At 42.0% G+C, this 18,831-nt stretch overlaps 1 protein-coding gene across 1 annotated transcript in view; it reads right to left on the bottom strand.

Annotated features, from left to right (window-relative positions):
* TECTA (tectorin alpha) overlaps positions 1-18,139 on the bottom strand; it is a 39,933-nt gene extending 21,794 nt beyond the window's left edge. The window contains exons 1-7 of the mRNA XM_081333825.1: positions 17,727-18,139; positions 15,578-15,711; positions 14,543-14,830; positions 8,599-8,736; positions 7,430-7,595; positions 2,936-3,348; positions 493-1,066 (exon numbers count right to left, since the gene is read on the bottom strand). Of these exons, the coding sequence (XP_081189951.1) occupies positions 493-1,066; positions 2,936-3,348; positions 7,430-7,595; positions 8,599-8,736; positions 14,543-14,830; positions 15,578-15,711; positions 17,727-17,790 (1,777 nt within the window). The 5' untranslated portion in view covers positions 17,791-18,139. The remainder of the gene's footprint in view (positions 1-492; positions 1,067-2,935; positions 3,349-7,429; positions 7,596-8,598; positions 8,737-14,542; positions 14,831-15,577; positions 15,712-17,726) is intronic.
* Positions 18,140-18,831: the final 692 nt, after the last annotated feature.

The raw sequence follows: 18,831 nt of genomic DNA, 5'->3' as shown, positions 1-18,831 counted from the left end.
AAAAGTGATGAAGGAAAAGAAATATAGGCAGGAAGTTATGACCAGATTGTTCACCATTAATTGTAGTCTAATTTACCCATGATGCAATTTTAAAAAAAAGCTTAAAAGGATACAGGCCAATGGCCAGATGAATGGCTAAGTTAAGAGAGGGTCCCTCAGGTCATGAATGAATAATTTATTATGAAACCTTTTTATTGTTACTCTTTCTAGGACTTCTGTGATTCAAATATGGACAAAAGCATCCTTCAAGGACACTAAACCTCCCATTTCTACTGTTTGGCCAAATTATAGCCAGGAACTTTTCCTCAGGAGCTGGTTTCTCTACTTAGCCTCTGATAATCATATGCTTCATGTCCTTTCTACATGTCTTTCCTTCCTAACTCAGGATGACCAAGTAAAAGTTGATGGACTGGAATCCCTGCACGAAGCAGGTGAGCCCTGAAATTTTGCTGGGTCTGTATCTGTCTGAAAAGCAAATGCTTGGTGACTTACCGCATCCCGTCTGCCCCCTCCAGTCTCCAATCGGGATCCCTAAGGCCTGGCAAACCAAGGCGTAGGCTTGAATGGCTTGGCAAAGTCCTCCTGTGCCATTATCACGGATGCTGCACAAATCATACACACAGCTGTGCACAAACGCTGTGGGGTCAACAATGGCCCCACATTCCCACAAAGGGCCTCCAGTTTTGTTGATGAAGCCACAGTACTCGGAGCCAAAGTAGAGAGACTCCATCGCCATGTCACAAAGACTGCAGTTGTCTAAGCAGCCTGGCGAGCACTTCCATTCAGGATGGTAAACCCGCCAGCTTTCTCCCAAATCCAGGACAGAAGTGGCCAGTTTCCCATCGGAGCGCAGAACGTCATCTTCAGGATTCTTGTTGTAGTTCCCACATAGGCCGCAGGTAGCATTAATGTAGGAACCAGGAACTGAAATGGCAGCATAATGGTCGCCATCATATGTCACCAAAAGGCCAAAGTCAGTTTCCACAGCGGTTGACATGCCACTCTGATAGATTTTTATGGCTCCCAGCTCCAAGAAGACAGGCAGAGACATGACCAAATCATCTATCTGTGACATGGATATAAAGTTAATGTTTATCATCATCATTGTCCAAAATGAGATGATTAAAAATGGATTTATTTACTATCATTGTAGATGAATCTTCTACTGCTATAATTATCACTGTCAATACAAATTAAGCAGCTGATATTTTTTGAGGTAGTGCAAAAAGAAAAAAAATGTAAAGAAAGTTTCGAATTGCTAAGTCTAATCCTAAGGCAGTAACTATGTCTGTGTCAGAGAGGAGGGGAAAAAAAGAGAATCAAACAAGACCTCAATTCCCCAGACAGTAATTGAGTAGGCTCAGGACCCTCTAGTACAGGGGTCTCCAAACTTGGCAAGTTTAACATTTGTGGACTTCAACTCCCAGAATTCCCCAGTCAGCCACACTGGCTGGGGAATCCTGGGAGTTGAAGTCCACAAGTTTTAAACTTGCCGAGTTTGCAGACCTCTGCTCTAGTAGAAGGAATTTGTAATGGCCTGTGGGTATGAACTTGGAAGACAGAGGAAAGCACTGCAGTCAAGGAGAAGGGCGGGATATAAATGGAATTAAAATAAAAAATAAATTAAAAAAAGTCCAATAAGAGGCTGTGATCAGATAAGAGGAAGGGGAGCCAGCAACTGAACAACAGGCAGAGGAAAAAAAAATCTCAGAAAGATTTCCTCATGACTTATCAGGCTCTAAAAAGAGACAGCGGGAGATCCGTACACTCAGACTTGCATGATTCTGTTATATAGACTTATAATAAATAGAACAGGGTTCTTCAGAGTGTGCTTTTTAACTGGTCTACCTGGAAAGGCTGACATCAATCTTGCAAATCTGAAAATACATGTCTTCCATTTCCTTCATAGCCAAGAAACTAGGGAGGGTCCTTCTGAGATGTTTGCCATGTCCACATTCCTGTTGTGGGCTAAGCAGCCTCTTACCTGCCTGTCACTCTGCCTATGACTTGTCCCCATGTCTCTCAACATCATTCCCACATACCATTACAAAATTATGGAGCACATGCACTCAGCCATAGTTTCTCTCAAGAGTAGCTATATTTTCCTATCATAAACATATGATGTAACACCGAGGATTGAAGAACAATGTCACAACATGTCACACCCAATTACTGAAATATTGTTTCTTGCAAACTTTTTTTGGGATCAGCTGTTAGAAAATTGCTCTAAAGCCAGTCCCCGCTTGGGATTGTTGGCTAGACATCACAGCTTGAATGATTTGTCTAAGCAGATGCTTATTTCTGGGGATTAACCTGGACTTCTGGCAGACTGAAGATGACAAGCACACTTTTCTATAATCCCAAATAATAACCTTGAAAGGATACTGTGTGAAAGAAAACGTGCATTCAAACTATGTTGGATTTTACTTCCAGCATAGGTTTTTACTAATGTCCCTGGTTGCCTGCCTGGAAGATTACAGAAGATGAAAGCCAACCTATACGGTGGGCATTAGTTGGAAAAAAGCTGATTCTGTGATGTGACATTATCCATATTATTGCCATTAGATGAAAATAATAATAATAATCAAAACACCCCAGAAATTAACAGAAACTTCTATTTTCTAAGCTGGCTCACTGCTGCATGTTTTTACTGTGGGCTGCTTTTTTCCCCTTTAAAATTTCTTTCCAGATACATCCAGATAATGGAATGATGTCATGACATCATCTAGGCAATGACTTTTGGGATATTCAGACCCATCACAGGGGCAAGTGAAGAAGGCACAGCTCTTCCTTTTCCTGCGTGAATATTTTTTCCTCTATGAAAATCCCCCAAAGACGTAGAGAATTTGCTTTTCTCTACAGCTGTGGTTCCCACAAGCGCATCCTGAGGGTGAAACACGTACATATCCTCTCAGTACGTGAGGGCGAATCTCACCATAATCTTCCCAAAGCTGCCCTTGGGAATGACGATTTTGTGCGAATAGATCTCAACGGAGATGTCCTTCAGCCAGGAGACAGAAGAACCACCACGATTCTCATTCTTAGCTTCCACGCTAAAGAAGGGCAAGCTGGATCCTGGCCAACACTGCCTGGCAAGCAAGTAGGAGCAGGACCCTTGGAAATGGAAAAGGAAGCCATCAAAGGTATGGTAGTGCGGGTCTCCAAAGATCACACAGGTGCTGCTCTCCATTGACACACACTGGAAGAATTTATCCTTCGCCTCGCAGATTTCATAAGGGCCACAGGACACCTCCTGGCAGAAGAGTTCGTTGTTGAAATCCAGGCAACGGCACTTGGTGGAGCAGTTAGCGCTTTCCCAGAAGATCTCCCCTTGACGGAGAAATTGGCCTAGAACAAACCATAGAATCAAGGTCATCTTCATGTCTATGGAAAGGAGCTTTCTCAAAAGGCAACTGGACTGTCTTTCTTTTTCCTTGAAGATGTTTCACTTCTCATCCGAGAAGTCTAAGCAAAACGTCTTGGAGGAAAAACAAAGTCCAGCTGCCTTTTGAAAATGCACCTTTGGAACAAGGTCATCTTCACTGTTCCAAGCAAGAATCCGAGGTATAAATGAGAAGATAAATCAAGAAAGACTGGAATTTTAGATTCCTTCTAGAAAGAGTGAGGACACATATTTCTATTCACAAGTCCACTGAACCCTGATCAGTCCGATTTGCTGCCTATCCATATTTGCAAAAAGTGAAAGCAGAGATGACCAGAAGTAGGGTTACTCTTAGGCTTCCTAGGGTAGTCTAATGTTTTGGATCATACTTCCCATTTTCATTGCCATATATACCTTCAGTGAGACAAGGTGTTGTGCAAAATATCTGAAGGAGAGGAGGGTGGTTTATTAACTCTGCAAGAGAGCCCTGACTTAACTACTTTTTAAATATTATAATCTGCTTTAAAAGCTTGGAAAGTGTCCCAAAGAGCATTAGACAGCATTTTTTTTCAGTGTGGGATGTGTATTTGAGAAACTAGTAGCTATAATCGCTGACACTGAAGTACTATCACAAAACTGTAATGTGACATATTAAGTCACATTGCCATTGGCATATTAAGGCACATCTTACCTCCATTGCATTTGCATCATCATATTTCCCATATATGTATGATTTCATCAACGCACCGGATCGGCTAAACAAATCAAACCTGGTTAATGCAGGGGTGACCATCAAGGCTAGAGGCCAGGGGTGTCCAATCTTGACAATTTTAAGACCCGTGGACTTCAACTCCCAGAAATCCCCAGTCAGCATGGCTGGCTGAGGAATTCTGGGAGTTGAAGGCCATGGGTCTTAAAATTGTCATGGTTGGACATCCCTCCTTTAGGCTAAGCTTTGTATTAAAGTTGGTGACAGAATCTAGCTAACCTTGGCTGCTCTTGGCAGGTTAAGCAAGGACCAACTTGGTTAGGACATGAATGAGAGAAATCCCAAGATTATAAACTACGGTAGTTGGTGAAGTCAGAAAACCATCTTGGAAAAAGGCAAGGTTGTATCAGAATAGCTTCCAGGAAAACCACATCCATCAGAGGTCCAGCTTAATCCAAGGTTTTCTACTTTCTCCCCTCAGTAGAGCTTCAATGTGTTAAGGCCCAGGCACAGGAATTGAGCCAGCATCCTCTCTAAATGTAAAATTGGAAAAATAAATCTCATGTTTAAATCACAGGGCACTGACCACAGTTAAATGACAACTGGCTGGCTTCTAAAAACAACCAGGTGGATGCAACATGAATTATATCCCAAACATGCCACGGTTGCTATAACTTAATTCTATTAATAATGGGTGAGTAACGTCTGCGGCTCAAGGGGTGTTAATTGCCTGTTTAGACTCGTTTTTCCTTCCATATGAATTAGCACTAATTAAACATCAAACAGTGCAACTTTGGAGACTTCATATTTTACAACAGCCACAATGGTTTTGACTGTAACTCTTAATGAGGTGGGTGTCTGCCTCTTTGTCTTACACATAGCTAATTATTGCACAAACAAAAATAATGTATTGCTTGTGCCTGTAACCATCATTATAAAACAAAGCAAGAATAAAATGTCTATCAGGTTGTGTCGATAGAGGTTACCGTAACTTGCTGAGTAAAGATCTTTGGTTCCCATTTATTTTTAACAATGGCCTTTGGAAAGCCTGAATTAGACTCCTAAACACTGGGAGTTTTGGTCATTCAAAATGCTTCATTTTGTACTTGACTCCAAATTGACTGATCCCGAGACTTGCTAGCTCTGATCATCTCTCCCTTTTCTTACTCCTTCCTTCTCTCCTTTTCACTTGCTTACCTTCTCCATCTGCTTTCTTGCCTTCATCCCCTCTTCCATCATCCTCACTTAAAGCCCCACCAACTGACACCTAGCCTTTGGGCCAACTTGGGCTCCAAATGACCGTGCGGTGGATCCATTCCAAATGTCTCCATAATTTCAGTTTGTTTCATATTTGCAAGCATCTGGTTGTGCAAATGATACTCCCCGATGATAGCAAAACTCCTTTTGCTTTGGGATCCTCTTATTAATGGAACTCTTTTGATGAAATTGAAAGCTCCAAAACAATCTCAATACTCTTGCATGGAGTTCAAACAGACTTTTGCACCAGAACTTGAACATTGGGACTAGAATGCTGTAAAACTTCATAATTTAGAAGTTGGGAGGAATTTTAATCCTTCCACCACCTCCCTGGAGGCAGACAAGTCTCCTTTTATTTTCTGAGCAGTTGCATTTGTAAAGAGAAGATGAACAGGCTCTCTGGGTGGCTATTTTAAAGACCTAACACAAGAAATTTTAACTAGCAGGCAATAATGGAAAAGAATCACTTTATTTTCTTTTGAAAGGACTCTGCATGTTGCAGATTCTAAGGGCAGCTCAGGCGGATGTTTTGAGACTGACTTTGTGACATCTCTGTATTTCAACATCCCTGGTGTCCAAGAGAAATTTCTATTACAAAGCAACAGAGCTAAAACTCATACAAGAAATGGACACTTTGCAACTGGACTCAGTAAGAATAAGGAATGGATTTACTTCTTCACAAATTCATTGTCACTGTACCTGTTCATAGCCTGCATTTTGGGGGGGGGTTGTTTGTTTTGTTTTTTGTAATTATGACAACCCATCTCCATGTTGTGACTTGATGTGGTTTCAGGATACCCTCCAAACAGGTGGAACTTCACCTCTCAAAATTCTGTAGCCAGGTTGGTCATTGTAAAGAACATTGGGAACTGAAATCCACACATCTGGAGATTGCCCAGGTTGGGAAAAATTAAATCAGATTTGTAGTGAGAATAAAATGGATGGTGGTTATGAGGTCTGCTTCCATGAATTCAATGGAAGGTGATGGTAACAATGGTGATACTAATAATAACAACAAAGAATTTGTTAAATCTGTATCTCAGCATTCCATTGGGATTTTGGATTTATTTGGATCTACGAGAAATGGATCAGATTGGGGTTATGTTTCTTGGCTAACTGGTGGTATGCAGTGCTTACAGTAACCCCTTCTCTCTTGCAGCCAATGGAACTGATATGCTAATATCACAATACATTACATTTATTAAAACATTGCCAAATTCTTGGCTACCTTTTGTTCTGATAGAGTAATATGGCTTATCCATGCCTCTGTTAACTACTATTAGCACAGATAGGAAGTGAGAGAACAATGCACTTAATAAGACCATTTTAAAATATATATATATGAAAAGCTCTTAACGGCCTCAGCTAGATTTGTTCTTCATTATCTGGCCTAGCAAGATAAAAGCTGAATGGCACTTTATACTAATGACAATCAATGCTGATGGATAACATTAAGACATAGCGACAATGAGCTATAAATGACGACAATGTCACACAAATTGCATTTGGGGGAGAATCCCCACGAAGAACTACCATTTTCAGATCTCCCCCAGGAATTCTTTGAAGAAAAAAGTCATATTGCTCTTGAAATTCTGTCTGCGTTTGTCACTAAATAGCAGGAAGGGGTTATATGTTCCATTTATATTCTGCCTTTCCACACCGAAGACAATCAAGACATGCGAGCACAGAAGAGAAAATGTAAACAATCCAAATGGGAGAGCACACTTAAAATCATTATTAACTCACTTCAAATTGAGAAGAGGCAGCTGTGTTGCTTTCTCAGCTTGAGAGTAACCCACAGGAAAAAAAACCCTCCAGTGCGCCCTAAAATTAATTTTATCGTCTAGGAGGCAGTGCCAGCTCTATTAAGCATGTTAGAGATATTTAGGGTGCTGATGTGGTCTAATGAACAAGGATGTGAGAAGAATGTTGCACATGAAACATTCAGGTAAAGTGGAGGTACTGTGAATCATTAGACATACAATGTCCAGGTCCATCTTTAGCAACATTTCTTGGCAAAACTGTCTGATTTTTTTTTTAATGATTCATCTTGACACAAGCAGCTTCCTATATTTGCTTACCTCTAAAACTGCATCCGTTGGCTGGGTCAATTTCCCTCCCATCAATTTTGAATACCCAACGACCTGGCACATTGACATTGGTGGTCTCTTTGATGTTGACAATGTCTGGGCTTCTGGAACCAGGAATGCTAAAATAGTTGGTACTGTTTCCACCATTGAAACCAGCCTAGAAGACCAAAAAGGAGAGTCACCGTCAAATTATCTGGAATGTCACCTGATGAGTTTCATCTTTGATGCTTTTCTCCTCCCAAATGAACTTATGTTCTTTTGAAGACAAAACACCTGTCACACCTTAACATCTCACCACTGTATTACGGTAAAACCTCAAGTGGCCTGGGGTCCATAGAGTCAATGGCATGCGCACTTCAGGCTCTGAGAATTATGGGAGGAAAAGAGCTCTCTCCTCCCGCAGACCCAGAAATTACAGGAAAAAGATGTGGCGTATTTTTAGCCCTTGGTACTAAATCCAGGCAACGAACATAACCAGGAGCACTAGCACCATCTCTATTGCATGCTACATTAACAGAATCTTGCAAGGCTCAACATTTCTCCCTTCCTCTCTTTTCAGTCTCTGGAAAACTAGGGAGGGTCCTTTGGGAAATGTTTCCCATGTTCTTCCCCACCTGTGGGTTGAACTGCTTCTTCTCAAGCCATTTCCTAGGCTGAGTCTTCCTACGTCTCCCAAGGTCATTCCAGCAGACCATCACATATACCCCTTCTGTGTTTATTGACGGGAGTCAGGCAACCTCCCTTGGATTTTAGTGTTGTTGTTTTTAACACCTGACCAGCAATAATAGTATGTGTCAAATACTTCATGTCAATAATATTCAGCAGAGAAAGGAAAAAGATTTTGAAGCTGAAACTTTCTTTCCTCGGAATGTCCTACCATTCCAGGGATATTGAAAATAATCTGAATTTCAGTGCATTGATTTCAGAATGTTTTGCACAGCTCTAGTGCAAGCAAGTTTACAATGCTTGGATTCTTGCAAATACACACTGAGACAGGGATAATTGACTATCCCCTGATCATCCCAAAGAACAGTCAAACCTAGATTGGCTATTTAGGTCTTTATTTTCTTGGTAAAATGTAAGTAATCTTTTCCCATGGATGCTGCATACAGAGCTGTCGTGTGAAAAGGAAGCCCAGTATGGTCATCTAATTATCCTACCTGGGCCATCACACCACCAAGACCAGTTAGAGGGTCTCCTCCACTCGCAGTTCCTGTGGTCCAGTTAATTTCTTCATAATTGAACATGGCAAAGGAGGCTGTTCCATCTGAGATAAGGAGAGCTTGGAAAGTGTTCACCTGTTTAAAATACAACTGTTTACTCAGAGGTCAACTCTTCTTTCCAAAGGAAATTACTTTCCGAAACACTTTAAAAAAATAAAAAAATAAGAAGGATTTGGTTCAACATCTTATTTCTGAATTTGAAGCCAATTTTATGAATCTGAATGACATTTATTTTCTAAGGAAAAAAATCATTAATTCCTTTAAAAATAAACCTAAGTGGATCTTAAAACGAGAAAGGAAAAATATATTAGGGAAATAATGCTGAATTTTGGAAACAACAGCTAAATCCCACCGATGAGTAAGATCTGTGGCTCTTAGCTATCCACATATCTTCTACTGAAATAACAGTTTTAGTCCAGAAGAAAGAAAAACAAAGTAATAAAAAATGTCCAACAGCAAATCAAATCACAAGAAACACACATATAATAGATGATATGTCTGTCAAAGAGTTTTTATTATCTAGTATGAACTTATTAAAAAAAACTCCTATTATTCAGTGATGGCAGCCTTTGTGCTTGATGTCATCAATTTGTTTGGAAGGGTCACCTCAATGAAAGCTTCACCATTTAATGACTGTGCCTCACTCGTCCTATAGGTGGCAGTGTTAGAGTAAGAAAGGAAAAAGCATGAATAAAAGTTTGCTTGAACTTCCACATTTATCTACCCAAGCATTATCTTATATGGCCATTTCCTCTCTGAAGATGGTGCAGTAACACCATCCTAATTTTTAGGATAGTCCACAGGATTTTATACGGAAAACAATCTATCTACAAGCAGCAAAAGCACCAGATCGAATATACCTATCAACAGTTTGTTCCAGAAGATTTGATATTCTGTGATGTCATAATTAGTGACAGTTTATCCACATGTACAAATGCACAGAGACGCGATACAATAAAACTGTTGAACTGAGTGGTCCTTGACCATCTCTTGTGGTTCTGACCTGCTTTTCTAGAAATTTTTTTCTTGCTATTTCCAAGCAACCAATTGTGCTGATCCCTGTACTAAATCTAAATAGGAAAATCTGAGCCGAGGGAAACATATTCGGTTCCACTTTCATTGCATCCTCATAAATCAGAGGACAAACAGCCCCGCTGCCCATTTCCAATGTGCTTCCTTCCCTTGCGTTTGTCCTACAGAAAGAAAACAATCAAGAACGAACATTTCTTCAATAATTAAAGCAATGGCATTAGATAACGGTGATTGTACTGTGGGTGCAAATAAACCCCTTGATGTTGTGTTTAGCTTTCATTATTAGTATGCTAAAGATGGGATCACGCGGTGCTCTAAAAAGGCAGCTCAACACCTCCCAGCCTGGTCTTGCGTCTGGCTGAGCCTCAGGATGATGGGAAGAACAAATCAAAGTCTGTAAAGTTATTTTAAAGTCTCCTCATAAAAGTTCAAAATAAGAACCAAGGAACCTTAAAATAGTCTGACAGATGATATTCCAAGTCAGATATACGATCAGAGTTGAGACAACTCAACTTCTGAGAATTAAATAAAGGTGATTTCAATTCCTACAGAATCTGGACGTTGCATATGGTCTGGAAGAAGTCCAGAGCCATTTGGGTGAAGGTAGCTTTCTGTTTACAGTCTCTCCATGACAAGCACTTATATAAAAATCTCATTAAAGCCACCTGATGCAACAGCTTGGTTCCTCCTCCTCACTTACTGACCAACTGTTTTACTTACCCTGAATTTAATAGCATTATTAGACCATTTGGAGCAATTAAAATCAGGTTGGTGTAGCAGCTACGCATCATAACTCCCGAATCTATTCTCTCTCATTTATATTTAAGGGAGGCAAAGTAAGAAATGATTATGTCTGCTTTTTTTAAAAAAAAAACAGATCCTAAAGTGTTTTTCATATGTGACCTGGTTTTCGAACCTGGTCAATCTGTCCGTCGAGAGGAAAGGAGGAAGGAAGATCCTGCACTTTCCCTAGGAAGTTTCAGCTGATGAGAATTGATTTCCTGCTTATGTTTTACTTAAGGTCTTTTGAAGCTCATTGAATCTTTTAAAAATCCCATCCATCTTTAGTTAAGGTTCAGCTTTAGTTAAGGTTTCCTTCGTGAGAATCCACGGAGTGTAATCTCTGGTTATAAAGCGTAGAAGAGCATGCTTGCTTGAGATAAACTGTAGAGCTGAATCAGGGCCATTTGTTCTGATGAGTGATCCTTCACTCCAGGATGAAATACAGGCAAGTCCTCGGCTTACAACAGTTTGTTTACTGACCGTTTAAAGTTATGTCGTCATTGAAAAAAGTGACTTACGACCGCTTTTCACATTTACAGCCATGTCAGCATTCCCACGGTCACGTGGTAAAAATTCAGATGCTTGACAACTAACTCATGACGGTCGCTGTGTCCCGGGGGTCACGTGTTCCCCTCTTGCGACCTTCTAACAAGCAAAGTCCATGTGGGGAAGCCCGATTCACTTAACAATCAGGTTACTAACTTAACAACTGCAGTGATTCGCTTAGCAATCACTGGGCAAAAAAGGTCATAAAATGGGGCAAAACTCACTTAACAGATGTCTCACTTAGCAACAGAAATGTTGGGCTCAGTTGAGATCGTAAGTCGAGGACTAGTTTGTTAGGCCTTTCAGGACAAGAATGAATTCTATCGCTTTTCCTGCTTATAAGTTTTCAACTGCTGGGTTTTGGGGTTTGTTTTGAAATTTCAAGGGCTGTTTTTTCCCCCCCACACCCCAATGAGAAGCTACTACTCTATGCAGATGGCTCTGTGTGATATGGCACCCAACTCTACATCAGCCTAGCCAGGAAAATTCAGCCTCTTCTTTGGGATGAGAGCCAGCCTAACCCTTGGCCAAACTCTCAGCCAGTATGGAAAGGACCACAGGAGGGCAATATTCAAATCCCGTCCCTCCCCCCCTCCCAAAGATTTGGTAGCTTCTTCAGAAGATAACAGAATGACTGAGTTAGGAGGTCTTCTAGGCCAAGGGAGACCAAAAACTACGGAGAGATTCAGGAGAAACCACACCGTTGAAGACTTTGCTGTACATGTGTTGAACAAGCCAAGATGTACAGGCTGGGCTGAATCCGGTTGGACCTGGAACTTCTGCTCCATCAAGGAAGATTGCAGCTGCCTGGCAAAGAAGACATTCATCCATTGCCTCTCTGCAGTGGGAGGCTACTGCTCACCCAGCTCTTTTGGCTGGGTTTCAAATTGGGATATTACAATAATCCTGCTGCTCCTTCTGAACTGTGCATTTATTATACAGGCAGCTGTCTTCCATCACCCCTGGAAAATAACTCATTCTCACCCAGAAAATGGATGAGAGAACAATACAATGATAATCCTATAAAAATGCAACGCGTCTTCTCTTTGAAGCTAACCCTGGCAGGTTTTGAGTTCCTCCGCTTTCATTTCAGAGGCAAGCAGGGCCAGATAAAAACGGAACTCGCGCACACACACACACACACACACACACACACACACACACCAGCCGAACTGTGTCTGATGCTGTTCTGCTTCCAGCTCCATCTTTGAATTCGAGGCATAAAACAAGGTTTTTACAGCAAAGGGAACTCAGAAAGAGGCACATTGATGGGGATGGAAGACCGGGCTTTTGCAAATATGTGTTTATTTCCTGTTGGCTCGGTCATGGTCCTGTTATTAATATTTATTTAGCGTCTGATGAGAGTGTGACGGAAGAGAAGTAAAGGTATATTGACAGAGTCTACGTAATTATAAGTAAAACTTCTATGGGGATATCCCAGTGGCTTCATAAGAGTCCTCTTGACATTAGGATGTTCTATCCTTTTTAAAAACAAAAAAACCTACAGATAGTCCTCGATTTTCATTTAGCGGATGGGGCTTTGCTTGTTTCTGCGGGCCAGTTGCTGGCACGCCACGGCCCGGTACTGGTCCATGGCCCGGGGGTTGGGGACCCCTGATCTAGCAAACATAGATGAGGGCTGGACATTATAGTGCTAAATCTCTGCACATTTCTGAGAACTCATGGTTTAAACACGCCAATGATACTTAACGATGCTCCCGATGCAATTCTTCATCATTACATGGGTTACATGTAATGTCACTTAGGTAATGATTAAATGAGGTCAGCAAAATGCATAAATATTTTTCATTTGGGGGGGAAAAAAACCAGACTTCAGTTTTCTCATCCTACATTGCAAGATTTGAAAGAGAGGGATGGCAGCCCTGGATTTATTCAATATGGTGCAGGGAGGTTGATTCACCCCACCACCATGACTACGCCCCGCCCATTTTCCCCAAAATCTTTTATAGATCTGTCAGGGTGATGTCTCTGTTTTATTTACTGTCCTCTATGGATCAGCTGAGATCATTCACCGTTCATTCATCACCGGCCCAAAGAACAAGCCCTACTCCTATGCCCTACTCTGGAAAAAAAATAGTTTAAAAGCTGCTGCTTTGGCGCAGATTGCCACAACCAAATGAAGACACAAACAGAGTTTGGCGGCTGGGGGGAATCATACAACATGCTAAATCTAAAGCATGAATTGTTCACAGTCATCTAATTTTGATAAATAAAATGGATTAGCACAACTGCCAGGTATTGTGAGATGCATAGCTAAGAGAATAACAAAGTTGAAAGGGACCTTGGAGGTCTTCTAGTCCACCCCCCTGCTCAGGCAAGAAAGCCTCTACCTTTTCAGACAAATGGTTGTCCAACCTCTTCTTAAAAACCTCCAATGTTAGAGCACCCACAACTTCTGCTAAATAAATGGCCTTACCGTCTGGTTTAACACCATGTGCCAGTGGTGTCTTATTTTACACAACATGCAACAAAGACAAGGACTGGATTGTGCAAACTGCAATAAGCTACCAGCAATCCACTGCCATTTCAACTAGGTCTACTCTAGCACATAGCTGTGACGGACCATTTCCTTAGTCATTGAGCTTGGTGAATTAGGAATTGGGAATCACAAGGGATGCTGGCTAGTTTTCATCTGAATGATAGGAAGGTGGAGCATACGAAAAAGAGTAGCCACGCCTACGCAGACCTCATCCATACCTACCTGGAGTACATCCTGAGCAGATACTATTCTATCTATGGTAATGCAGTGTCCCACTCCTCATTTAGCTATAGAGTTTGCGTTAGTTGCTACACTGAGATGCTTTTCATTTATTTATTTAATCCCATTTATATCCCGCCCTTCTCCGAAAACTCAGGGCGGCTTACAATTTAAGCACAAACCGATGTGCTTAGCAATAGCCTTCATTCTATGTATATGCCTGCTTATTAGGGCTTTTGCCCCCCCCCAAGCGGCGTTATTACAAAGTCAGCTTATTGCCCCCAACAATCTGGGTCCTCATTTTACCTACCTCGGAAGGATGGAAGGCTGAGTCAACCTTGAGCCTGGTGGGACTCGAACCTGCAATAATTGCAGGCAGCTGGTGTTACTTAAGGAGGCATTAGCCCACTGCTCCACCAAGGCTCTTTTCATGTGTTAGGTTGAGGAAAATTTCCCAATTCTACACCTGCATCCTGAGTAAAGAAAGCTCGTCCACCTGGAAAAAATTCTGGAGATTAAAAACTCGGGAGACTTGGTAGCACATTTTTCCGATCAACAATTTTACTAAAGGGCTATTTTAGGCTAGTGCTTTTCAAACTGGTCAACTTTAAGACGGGTGGACTTCAACTCTCAGGATTCTGAAATTGCTAAGTTTGGAAATGCCTTTGAATGACATTTTATTTTTGTGGGAAGCTACCGAACTCCGTCTGGGCTTGGGGCACAGCAGGTTAACGTAGCTCTCCTTCTACAAATTTGGAGGTTAGGTGTCCTAGGCCAGAGGAACCAAGACGGGGATCTTACCGGGGTTGTGCTACTGCCTCCGTAGAAGGTAACTTCATCCCATGTAGCGATAAAAACCGACACAGCGGCGAAGGAGGGCAAGTTCTTGAAATATTTCCTGATATCTTTCGAGACTTTCTTGAGCAGCACCGGGTCGGTGGTCTCCCGGTAGTAGATTTCTCCCCGGATGCCATTGTGGACATCTGCCCAATAAGGGGCGATGAAAGCCCTCCCGTCAGCTAGAGGGAAGGATTCTGGGGTGAACTGGCTGACCAGCACATTAAAGGAAACCACTCCGTTGTTGTTGACCTGCAAGGCAGGATGAAGGTGTGATATAGGTTAGCAGGAAGCAAAAATGTCAGCTCAAAATGATGCCTGGACAAATGTCTGCTTAGAAACCAGATTCCGAAGTTGCAATTTATTCTTCCTGTGTGTTTGTGTGTGTTTGTATCTGTGTGTCTGTGTGCATGAAACAGTTTGGTCCCTTCCTCTCAATCCTGCCTTGGAAAAATAGTGTGTGTGTGTGTGTGTATGTATCTATATGTATGTATGTATGTATGTATGTACGTATGTATATATGTATATATATATATGGATCTTTGGTCATTCGGGTTTTTCCCCACGTAGAATTGAAGGTGTAGGAGCAACGTTTCGACGGAATCCCATCCGTCATCCTCAGGCTGGTGGCTTCAGCTTCCTTCTGTATGTATATATATATATGTATATATATATATATATATATATGTGGTTTTCATGCCAGCAGGATAATGTTTAACATGCCAAAGCCTGCACAACGTTTGAGTGTTTAATCAGCTGCACAAGGATGTTGCTGGGCTTTTATAATCTTGCCCCTTGCACACTCGCCTCCTAAGCGCACCCATGATTTTCGTTAATAATAGAGCCTCGTGTTCATTCATAACGTGTAGAAACTTGGCAGGGAGGACACAATTAATCTTCCTCTTCTCCGAGAAAGGCTGGCGGAGAGCGGTGTTTAAAATGCAGCTGTTAATGGCAGGGAAAAGCACCTTTGGCTTCACCAAGTGGTGCTTTACTTACAAAAATGGTCCTGTACGGCACACCAAAGAAAATGAAGGGGAAGGAGAGCTTGATTTCTGGAGAGCTGCCATCATCCACTTTGGGGGTTTTGGTGTCATTGGGCCAAAAAGGGTATACGATGCCCATAGTCTGGGCTGCAACAAAGAAACACACAGAGAGAAATAATTATTCTAGTGCCAACCATACCCCATGCCGTACCCCTTGTTCCTTCCTCCAAGCTTGCTCCATTTTTTCAGCCTGGCAGGTGTTTGCAAAAAGTGCAGTCCAGGCTCACCTTTATTTATCTATAATTTTATTTCAGTCTTAGATAGCCAATAATATTCTAGTAATCAGCTGGACACACAGAAGGGTGAAGAGGGGACTTGGGTTGCTGGTCTTGTAATGGGCCAGTGCAATATCTACACTTTCCATCTCACGCAGACTGGTGGAATGGGTGTTGAATGAGGCTGAGGGCTTGCGGAAGTCGGATGAAGGCCTCTTTCAACTGTTGAGTTAGCAACAACGGTTGTGAAGTGAATCTGGCTTCCCCATGGACTTTGCTTGTCAGAAGGTCGCAAAAGGGGATCGCCTGACCTTGGGACACTGCAACGGTCATAAGTGTGAACCAGTTGCCAAGCATCTGAATTTTGACCACGTGACCACGGGGATGCTGCAACGGTCATAAGTGTGAAAAATGGTCCTAAGTCACTTTTTCCAGTGCCATTGCAACTTTGAACGGTCAGTAAAGGAACTGTTGTAAGGATTATCTGTACCTGAATGATTCTGGATTCTGAAAATGGAAAGGCATTTGGTTCCCTATGATGCTCCCCTCACTGTCACCAGTCATTCCAGGATTGTCCCCTTTCACTCCCCACGGGCTGAAAATGTTTCCCAAGCTCAGAGTCATACATCACATCCCCGCCCTTGCTATGCAAATATGATAGTTCATGCTGATTTATGAGGTCGCTGTGATGGCCTTCTGAATTTGTTGTCACCACTTGAATGCCTTCCATGGGGCACAGAACGTTCATTCCTTCTGCTCCTTCATCATCAGCACTTCTCCGCTGCTGATTTTTTGCAAGCTTACAGCAGAACACGGATGTTTCTTTTCTTCGGCAAACGGCAGAAGCTGCAGAGGCTTCCACTCTAAAGCAAGGCCTCAGTGAGTCTGTCTGCTTCCAAAGAATTGTTCAAAATGCCCTCACGCAAACCTCCCATGAGGGTGTCATAAAAATTGGAGAACCAGGCAGATGGCGCATCTGTCCTGCATATGGATGCGGACCGTGTTAGCGAGTTGTAGCAGGGATTATTTTGCCAGACAACAAATAACAAAAAAAGCATTCGACTGCTACTAAAATAGCTGCAGCAACATCTCAACTCGCAGGTGTTAAAACGTAGGGTTATTTTTTTAATGTTCCTTCACCGCTTCTAGGTATGGCATTAGGTCTGTTTGTCAATACTTATGGTAAGTTGTAGTCATGGACTGGGGGCGGTGTGTGTGTGTGGCGGGGACGAAGGGACCGATCTAGAAACCAAGAGATGGTGAGTTCTAGTCCTGCCTTAGACATGAATGCTGGCTGGGTGACTTTGTGCCAATCACTCTCTCTCAGCCCTAGAAAGGAAGCAACGAGGAAGCACTTCTGAAAAACCTTGCCAAGAAAATGGCAGGGACCCGTCCACTCTCCGAGAATTTGACAGGATTGAATTGAAGGAAAAATGATTTGCCCCTTCCCTCCCACCTTGCCAAAACAGACACAAAAGAAAAGTGGAAATGGATGATGTAGTAAGACAGTCTTATAAAAAATCAGAATTGGGATTAGCAACCACTTGGAGAAGCAACCTGCGCTAATTCCAGAACCAGGAAGGTGGGATCTGTCACATTCCCTATTCATCACCTTCCCATCCTGCTTGGGCCGGAGAATCCACAATGCTAAGTGGGCGGTCTCATTCACGTGTATTTCTAGCAGGGTAAAGTCACACCACAACGAAAACAACCTTAGACACGTCCGAAGATATTTTTGGTAGAATCGTAGAAACAAAGCCCAGGAAGGGAAGAATTCCTGATGGGACACCTTCCTTGCTTGTCAGGCATCCTGCCTAAAGTCTTCCATGCAGTAGATTGTCAGAATGAACAGAGAGCACATCAGTGTTGAAAACCTGAAATACTAACCTTGCTGTTGTAGAAGTAGGAAAGTAAAGGCCACCCAGCTTCTAAAGAATGATGGATGACTCATCCTAGGAAGGGAAGAAACAAACAAACAAACAAAAAACCAGAAAAGCGTAACCAATAACGATTCACGGGGATCTGTTCATCAATTCTCCATTAAAGTAATGTCAATCAAGGAACGTCCAAATTGACTGATGAGTCTAGAAATTTGGGGAATGAAGTTTAAAAAAAACCCAAAAACATTTGCAGATCTTAAGACCCTTCTCAATTAGCCAGGAGTTGTCAACATCCTTGTTAACTGGAAGGAGGAAGAAGAGGTAAATTGCTTGTTTTATATGACGGGTTCAAATGAAAACTGCAATCTAACGATGGGTTAGGATCCAAGGTCAGCAGTAAATAGGATTTAATGGGAACATCACTCGGAGGAAACATTCAATCCTTTAATGACCCCAAACAGTTTCTCCGTGATCTCTCCAGTACAAAGCTTTGGGCCGATTAGCTTTTCATTGTATACTAAAATGAGAGCCAATTATTGAGCATGGAGTGCTCTCGTTGCAGAGACTTTAAACCTCGATTAAACTAATTCCCTCTTCTCCCCCCTCTCTACCTCTTGCAAAACCAGCTGAAGAATACTTAACATTTCTTGATTGGGAATTCAAAATATAAACAAGGATGCAGAAGCTAATCTTCTGTTCCATAAGCATACCCATCTCACAAAGAATTGGTTAGAGATGTGGGTTAGGTGAGGGAACGGGCAAGGGAAGAGGAGCTAAAAGCAAAATTACATAAATAATACAAACATCCAAGGTGATGTTTTAATTATTGGGGGGGGGGGGGCGGCGGCAGTGGAAGTTCTCATGCATTATTGAGTACATCAAGAGACAGTAAAGTACACACCATTTCATCACTATTTGCCAACCTTCCCCATCTAAAGGTTACAGTACTGGAGAGGCAAAATGTGTGTTCTACTGAAAAATGCAGAACTAAACTATTGTAGAACCTTTAACAAGATTCCACTTAATTGTTTCGAGGGAGTAAAGCATAAATAGAGCTAACATTTTATTGTGGAAGCCGATTTGTGTTCCAAACTAGGAGAAGTGTGGGATTG

This window comes from Vipera berus, assembly GCF_964194415.1.
Source record: "Vipera berus genome assembly, chromosome: 8".
Classification (NCBI taxonomy): domain Eukaryota; kingdom Metazoa; phylum Chordata; class Lepidosauria; order Squamata; family Viperidae; genus Vipera; species Vipera berus.
The sequence above is the reverse complement of the archived record's forward strand: the minus strand, read 5'-3'. Positions and strand labels throughout refer to the sequence as shown.